General features: G+C 32.9%; 1 protein-coding gene across 1 annotated transcript; it reads right to left on the reverse strand.

Annotated features, from left to right (window-relative positions):
- Nucleotides 1-795: 795 nt before the first annotated feature.
- On the reverse strand, nucleotides 796-8,460 carry NTS (neurotensin). Its single transcript, XM_081084609.1, has 4 exons — nucleotides 8,175-8,460; nucleotides 5,777-5,838; nucleotides 2,863-3,087; nucleotides 796-1,534 (listed from the first exon to the last, which is right to left on the reverse strand). The coding sequence occupies exons 1-4, from the start codon at nucleotides 8,245-8,247 to the stop codon at nucleotides 1,382-1,384; spliced, it is 513 nt and encodes a 170-aa protein (XP_080940735.1). The 5' UTR covers nucleotides 8,248-8,460; the 3' UTR covers nucleotides 796-1,381.
- Nucleotides 8,461-9,073: the final 613 nt, after the last annotated feature.

A 9,073-nucleotide genomic window follows, 5' to 3' on the forward strand; every position in this document is an offset into this window, starting at 1 on the left:
GAGCACACACTCTAGTCACTACAAAATAGTTTCCTTATTAGGATCAACACTTCATCACTTTTTAATGTTGAAGTTTATAGGATAGTAAAGATGGTGGGCTGGTGGTTGTGAGAAGGCATGATTTTAACAGAAAAACCCAGAGATCAGTGGGCTGTTCTTAAATACTACTGAGTGGGGTTTAGGCTAGGGGAGGAACAGTCTCATCAAAGGATGTGGAGTTCTCAACGTGTCTTAATCCCAGAGCAACCTATTCCCTGATATCTTTCATAGATGGACTAGGTTGCAGGCTATGAGGAGAGTTCTTCCTAGAACCTGTGAGAGTCTAGGATGCCCCTACTAATGGGGAAATGTAAGGATCGTGAAGGCTATGAGACCCACCATAAATATGGTCTCAAACAAAATTTATGAAGATTTATTTCCAGTATTCCTTTTGCTTAAAAAATTCCCTCCCAATTAGAAAAAAAAAAATCAGTCACACATATTTATTGATGAAGTTAAAAAGGTAGTTATCATTTACTAAATCATAGTGGGGGAAGCCTATAAATTGTAACCCTTCTAATAGAACTTAATCTTCAGCCTGCACGGTTTGGCTCAGGGGTTGAGCATTGACCCATGAATCAAGAGGTCATGGATTGATTCCTGGTCAGGGCACATGCCCAGGCTTCGAGCTTGATCCTCAGTAGAGGGCATGCAGGAGGCAGCCAATTTATGTTTCTATCTTTTTAGCCCTCTCCCTCTAAATTCCATAAAAAACATGTTTATTAAAAAGGTATCAGAAAAACATGTTGTCCCTATGGCTTATTTTCTCTTTATTGGCTAATAAGTTCATTTATCAGGAAAACAAATTCAGTTGAAAATTATTTATTAAGATAGGCATAATTAGCAATAGTTCATTGATCATCCTTTTAAGATGATCCTATTTTCACTATTACTTCCCCATATCTGAGAGATTCAGGAGGTGAATATTGGAAAAGAACATGTTTATCTCTCAAAAACATTCAGTCAAATAACAAAAGCAATACTGTTACTTTTGGGGAGTTAATGATATTTAGGCTAGACTTTGCTGTAGGGAAATGTTATAATCTCTCACAATTTGGTTTAAAATGTCAAACATTTTGACTGCTTGAGTAACCCATTAAGTGCTTTGCCAGATTAGAAAATATTCTATCTATAACTTAATTAATATCTACTTCAGCTATACACAACATATCATGCTCAAGATCTAGATTTATTTGAAAACATTTTGTCCAATTTCTATTAATCAGGAAAATCACATCAAATAAACCACAATTGTAGAAGAGACATTTTCACACAGATGTAATTTGATATTTAATTAAAGAATGATGAGTCATGTTCACATGGAAGTAAAATATTTAACTTCTCAGTAGTAGTAAGAATCTCTTTTGAGTATGTAGGGTCTTCTGGGTTTATTCTTATATAGTTGCCGTTTCAGAATGTAAGGAATTTTTCTCTTTATAACTTCTTCCTTTTCATTTTTGTCATTTCCGTTATCAAGAACACCTTCCTGAATTGCCTGCAAGACAGACAGGATATGAATGAAACTTACATGCATGAAGTCTTCCATTTCAGAGTGTTTTTCTACTTCTCTAATTTACAATTCAGACAGTAAGACGTATGTGAATGAGGTTCAAAACAATGAGTTTTGTCCAAGAAGAGATGGCTATCAGGTGGCTGAGAATGAATGGGAACTCGACTTTTCAGTGTTCTTCCTAGTTCATCAAACTGACCTTTTTAATGTGTCAAGATCACACACTAATACCTCCAGTGGAGGAAGCACATCTAATAGAACCTTGAGTATTTTTCAGGCTTCAATTTAGATTAAAATGCTATTGAAATATATCATATATCACAACAAATACTTTTCAATCTAGTAAAATAAGTTTGGCTTGAAAGATCAACATGATTTTATGTTCAATTAAGTTATGTTCTGGCTTGACTAGAAAACCATCCCAAAGATTCATTTCTCAATCATAGAGAGAATACAAACTAACATACTTAGTCACAGAAGTTAACATATGTGGAAGTTCTGTTTAAATGGTAATGATGTCTTTAGATTGTGATGCTTAATAATGGTTTAACTGCTAAGAATGCCTGAAATCCACATATTCAATTAAATAGGAACATATCTATGAATGAATATATATATATATATATATATATATATATATATATATATATATCCCTATCATTCTGGTTTTATTTGCTTAATCTATTCAAATGTTAATAGCACTTTTTGTGTTTTGTGTTTGTTTATAGATAAACACACATAACTTAGAGCTTCTAAGAAAACATTTTGAATTGCCTAAATTAGTTAGGCACTGCTACCACAACCACTATCAAAACTTGCCTAAACCTACCATCCATTTAAGTGTTTGGATTAAATCTGCCTTAATATATAGCCCCCTTTTAAGATTGAAGGAAAAAATATTTTTTTCAACTCCAAATATTTGAAGGACACTTTGAAGATCTGAGAGAATGTTAATTTCAACACGATTTATTCTTTATTTAAAGATATTTTTATTGATTTCAGAGAAGAAGGGAGAGGGAGAGAGAGAGTTAGAAACATCAATGATGAGAATCATTGATTGGCTGCCTCCTGCATGCCCCCTACTGGGGATCGAGCCCACAACCCGGGCATGTGCCCTTGACTGGAATCGAACTTGGGATGCTTCAGTCTGCAGGCCGATGCTCTATCTATTGAGCCAAACCAGCAAGGTTGATTTATTCGTTTTTTATATTAATGTCTTGCTGTTATGATAATGATCAGAATTTTAAAAATTGCTGCAAATGAGAGATAACTTCATTATATACGTATACTAGTATATTTTGCTTTTGTTTTACCTCCCAGTGTTGAAAGGCCCTGCTGTGACAGATATTTCGGATCTGGTATATTGTCAGCATTGCTTCCAAGCTAAAGTCATCCATGGTAATGGGGAATTTCCTTCTTGTAACAAGCTCCTCTTCATGAAACTCTCCTGTTTCCTCAGCTTGTCCGTCCAGGTTGTTTATAAGGCTGCAAAGACTCAGCAGAGTCATTTTCCAAGAGGGAACACTTGCCTTACTGACCTGAAATTTAAAAAATAGATATTGCATTTAAAACTTATATGAATAAGAAACAAATTTATATTGTACTAAGTTACTATAGCTTAGAGTTAATTGTTACTTTAGTCTAATAAATACACTGTCCTTAATTTTGTCACTTCATGTCACAAAGTGGAATAATGCCAATATTCTCTAGTCTCATATTCTCTATTTTAAAAAATTGCAATAAGTACTGCACACATACATGAACAAAGCAAGAAAGAAAAAAAAGAAATGACAGTAAGTAGAAATATATAAATATAGATGTATATCACAGCACAGGTGAAGATATTAAATATACCGTTCCTTCTTAATTACACTCCAGTTTAGAGTCTAATGGAGCAGGAACTAAGGTGTTACTAACAGATTTGGACAATCAGAGTAGTGAGAGACCACTAATCTATTTCACACATTGAGATGCCATAGGCAGCATCACAGCTCACCAATTTATTTGAAAATTATAATATTCTCAAGATCTTGCCTTTTACCATTATTACCATAATCAACCACTCTCCCAGGTGCCAACTATAATCAATGAGAAAACATAAGGACAAAGGAGAACCTAAATGTGACATAATTAGTAAAAATTAAGAAACATTTCAAACAGCATAGATGAAAGAAAGCACTTTTTTTTTCTAAATGACATAAAAAATGGAATGACTACTAAGCTGTGATGGAAAGACTCAATAACAATAATTTCAGGTGTCAATTCTCTCTGAATTATCCTCCAAATATAATCCAACTGAAAATCAAAGTTCCAATTTGGAAAATATGGGGAGGCTAGAAGTTAGAAGAGGCTATTTGTCAAATAATTATAAAGTTAATTGGGAAGTATGAATGTGTGTGTATAACCACAAAGATTTAGAAAAATATAATGGTAATAAGGAGGAACTTACTTTATCAGATATTAAAATGTATTTTAAAACTTCAGGAATTAAAGGAGTGAGTTAATAGAGCATGAATAAACATAAAACTCAACAGAAGAGAATATAATGTTCAATAATAGATCCAAGTACATATGACGGTGTAGCATAGAGCACAGTTTTTATTTGAAATCCTTGGGACAGTATGGCTGTGAGAAAATTTGATTTAAAGCTAATAATATTTTTTCTTGACATATTATAGTCTAAATATCCGGATGGATCAGATATAAATAAAATACTGTTTAAACATATACAATGCATTTTATAAGCTTGGAAAGGTATCATTAAACAAATATCCAAACCAGAATCCATAAACAAGAAGATAATTTAAATACATAAATGTGTAAATTATCTCTCTGGAAAATCAACGTCCTGAACTAAAATCAAAAACAAGCTATCATGTAAAAGCTGGCACAATGTGTTAATATTCTTAACAAAGGTAGAGCTCTTCAAAAAGAAAATGCTGAATATCCCAATTTAAAAAAGTAAATTTTAATGTTGAATAAGAAATGTGAGCAGACAAGTCACAGAATCACACATGAAAGAAATATGTGGAATAATGTTCAGCTTGGCTACCATTAGATCAGACTTTAAGAAGTACAAGTACACTCAATGGTGTACTTATGGGAACCTTTCTTAATAAAAGTATACCAAACCAGCAAACATAATTCTATGTATACAGTAAGGATCATTGTAGCTAAAATATGCTCATCCAATTAGGGAAGAGAAACTTGAATGACAAGACCTGAATTGGAGCATTGCTTCAGAAATTAGACAGGAACTTTCTTATCAAACATCCCAGGGCTATAACAGGGATTGCACCAGGTGATGCCTCACCTCAGCATTTGATTTTCTTTGAAAACAGCTGTTGGATGGGAACCCTGTTCTCTAACTCTACGTTCAGATGCACACTGGGTATATCAACACAGTGTGGTAGCACATAGGCAGGTCTATTCTAATTGAGTTTTATTCCTGGGTACAGGTTACCAATAGGAACCTTGTTTTCAAGACCCCAAGAGAGGAATAATAGGGCCCAGTATACAAAGTTTTACTTAATTCAGTAAAAACAATGAGCAGGTACAGGTAACACTTCTGTTATAGGAAGAACTTAAATCCAGGCACAAATTTAATGTTAATGTCTAGGAGGTCACAACTCCAACCACAGCATTTCAAAATCAAAGATGAATGAAAGCAAGCAATGGTAACCCCCACTTCCTTAAGAGCAAATAGTTCCTAAGTCACAGCTGCAGGATTAAATCTCAAGGCTTCTGTTTGCCACTCTGTTGCTCTTTACACTCTACCACATGTCTTTCATGAATTGTCATGAACTTTCATTTTTAATTTAGGAACTCCATTTTACTTTCCCCAATATAATAAAAAAAAAAAAGGCAAAATGTCACTGAGTTCTCATTTATGTATTTAACTTGAGGCCAATATACCTTTCATCACACACAATTTGGTAGGAATGGAAACAAGATTCCTTTAAATACATGTACACATCCACATAAATAATATGTGACTATTTAATTAAAGTTACAATATACTGATTGATTGCCACTATAATTTCTTTCCCTGTCACATCAACACCCTTAACTCCTTTGAACTCAAGGAAAAGTTCCCCGAAAAAGGAAATGCCTCCCAATGAACATTTCAGCCTTTATGGGAAGTTATTACTATAGGAAAAGGACACCATGTTTATAATGAGAGTTCCTATGTTTTCCAATCCATGGCTTAAAAAAAGAAAAACTTACCTTTGATGTGTGCACATTGGTCAATAAATCTGCTTCGAATGCTTTCATTTCCTCTTCTGAATCTGAGTGAAATCAAAACCACATGTTTACTATATAATCACATATCATATAATTATATTGCAGATTTTAGATTTATCTCTTAAAAATTACTCTTAGATGCATGCTCTTTCCTATATATTCATTCTACTTAAAATAGTAGTCAGAAAAATATTTTGTAGTTTTATTTTAGACTAAGAGGTAGCCAGAGTAATAGAAGCACTTCTAAGACTTCTAAGAAAATAAGCACATGATTATATGGCAAAAGGGCTACTGATGATTTGGAGTTATTTAATCTCTAAATCTCAAAATTAAAAGAAATGATTATATCATATACTAGAAACGTCATCATATATACTGGTTAATGTTCACCAGCAATAGTTTACATATATGTGTGTGTGTATATATATATATATATATATGTATATATATATATATATATATATATATATAGAGAGAGAGAGAGAGAGAGAGAATGTATGCACACTGATATTTTTAAAAGCAGCATCATGAAAAGGTGTGTGCAGACTTTTTAAAGACAAAACAAAGAGAATTGCTTACTAATAATTTTAGAATAAATAGGACATTCAGATTTACTTGAGATGCTATTTTACAAAACATACTGTGAAACATGAAAGAATGACTATTATTTGTGTTTGTCTACTTAAAAGAAAATCCAAGTATGTATACTTAGCAATTTTATAACACTCCATTAAGGAAAATTGCTTAAATAACACTTTTGTCTATTAATACATGTAAGATAGCATTAAAAATGGATTTCTGATTTTAAAAAAAAACTGTCATTTCCAGTTTCCACTAATGAATATTCTACACACACACACACACACAAATACTGAAAGGTAATAAAAAAAATTAAAGAACACTATAATAAGATGACTTAATTCAAACACACTGACATGTATCTCATAAAGCAAAGCAGAATTTAAAAAGACTCTATCTTCTTTGCACTATACACTCTTATTAAGAAGTGTGGCACTTGGAGAAACCACTTGTTAAATTGTATCTAGGAACTAAATTATACCAGAGATCATTTTCTCCTATTATTTTTAGGGGCACAATCTGTTTTTCAAAAGAAATAAAAATCCCTTTAGGCATTCATGAAAAATTTATCCTGAAATCCCCATAAATTTTGGCTTATCACAGTAAGAACTTTCAAATTTGTATAAATGAAATATTTAATCAATAATCAAGTTTTACTCACATGCTCTAAGTATACCTTTAAGCTCTTGCAATTATTAGATAAAAGCATAACTTTAGAAAATGTGGTATTTATCTCATTAAAAAATTTACAAACTCAGGAGTTCAAGGTATTTTAAAAATCAAAAGAATTACAATTTTTGATAATTTGTATCTTCTGCTAGATTAAATTTCATAATTTAAATAAAATCATAGAAGTTTAAATTAAACATTTCAATGTCATATCTATCAGATAAAAAGTATAAGACAGGTTAAATTATTTTTCCAGCATTCAGTCTCTGTTTTCTTTTTCATTTTGATGTGACCATTTAATTATTTAAAAAACTAATTGAAGTATATTGTAATCACTATAGTTTTGATATTTTTCTAAATTTAAATCTCATTTTTAAGATGAATTATTGATAATTACTTAGAAATACATGGCTTCTCCTTAATTATCACATGCAAAACACTCTAGGTAAATACTTTTAATTAATATAAGAATGCCAATTTTCCAACTTAAATGACATGCAAAAAATGAATTAATTAAAAAGATGACTATTATTTGTCACATAAAATACTATGTGAAGTATATTCTCAAAAAGGATTTGGAATATTTTTGTATTTTTCTAGAAATAATTGTTTACAAATAATGCTTCATTTATTTATTAATTAATCATCAATTTTCACATTGTTTCTTAGCATGCACACATTTAAGACACATCATTTGGGGGAGGGAGAAGCCCCTGCCTTCTAAGAGAATGACTGAGAATCAGACAAAGCAATTGAATGGCATGGGTTTTCGTGAAGGCTTCACACTTTGACAGGCACTGCTTCTGTACTTCTCATTAGATAGTGACCAGCCTAGTTTAAGTTTTAGGGTGTTTTTTTTTTTTTATTTTCTCTAGTAATTATATTCCAAAGAAGGACCTGAAGTGTTTCATTAAAATCCCTCTAATTGCCTTGCAGATTTAAAAACAGTAATCTTTTCTTTCTTATAATCATGAAGACAGAGAAAGAAAATATGCAGCTTCTATCACTAAAAAGCAATTCCAGAATAAGGGAGAAACTCCCCTCCCTGGATACATTACCGTAAGTGGCAACACACTACAAAAAAAGGAAAAAGAAATCACTTCGGGGAGTTAGGAGATGCAGCTGAGCTTACCTGAGCACAGGCTCCAGGAGGTGGAAGCCAGGAGGATCATGCAGACCAGCTGGATTTTCATTCCTGCCATCATCTCCTCGAGATTCCTAGGCAGCCAAGCTCATAAACGTCAGACAGGCTGAAGGGGGACTCTCTGTGGTGCTTCCTCTTGCCTTCAGCTGATTCTGAAAGTGACTGAAGTATGAGAGTTGCTTGGACCATCCCCTATATATATACATGCATGCAGCAGGATGATGTCATGAGAGCATACAGGGTTTATCTCTTCAGGATGTGCCCTCCCTTCATCTCCATTCCTCCCCCACTTCCTCCCCCTTTTCTCCGTGGCCCCCCTCCTCTGAAAGTGACATCTCCCCTAATTGCAGCTGCTCCTCCAGATTTCTGACACACAGGAGGAGTCATTCCTAAGCAATTCCAAAGAGAACATACTAGAAAAGAACTTTCAGCACAACTGTTTCCCCATTTCCTCTCATGCCTGGACTCCAAGAAGTTGTCATTTTGATTTTGTGAAGCATGAGATCTGTCATTTCTAGTACCAGGAACATCCGAGGATGAATGACTGACATTAGTGATTCTTTAGGTTTGAAAGTTCTTAAAGAGTAAGGGTTCTTTTCTGATAGCTCTGATAAAACATTTCAGTGTTTTGTGGTTTCAAGACTAATATAGGTCTGAGATAACACATGCTAAAAGAAGGAAAAAGGTAAAAGGTCAGCAGAGAATCAGTTGTAATATTGGGGCTAAGCAAAATAATTTAGATTAAGGAAACAATTAAAAAATACTAGTAACCCTTTGGAATGGGATATTTTTTCCTAACAAATAGAAAAGTTTGTTTATAATAAGTAACGGGGAGAATAATTTAATTATGTATGCTGACTTTTGATTACTTTTCTTAGGAAAACAAT

This window comes from Myotis nattereri (assembly GCF_964212035.1).
Source record: "Myotis nattereri genome assembly, chromosome: 2".
Lineage (NCBI taxonomy): Eukaryota > Metazoa > Chordata > Mammalia > Chiroptera > Vespertilionidae > Myotis > Myotis nattereri.

What these genes read in the sequence shown, in the direction of transcription:
- NTS (XM_081084609.1), bottom strand. Translation starts at nt 8,247, where the DNA reads ATGATGGCAGGAATGAAAATCCAGCTGGTCTGCATGATCCTCCTGGCT. An exon ending in CTCCTGGAGCCTGTGCTCAG is followed by an intron (nt 5,839 to 8,174) that starts GTAAGCTCAGCT and finishes GATTTCACTCAG; the next exon opens with ATTCAGAAGAGGAAATGAAA. An exon ending in GGGCCTTTCAACACTGGGAG is followed by an intron (nt 1,535 to 2,862) that starts GTAAAACAAAAG and finishes TCTGTCTTGCAG; the next exon opens with GCAATTCAGGAAGGTGTTCT.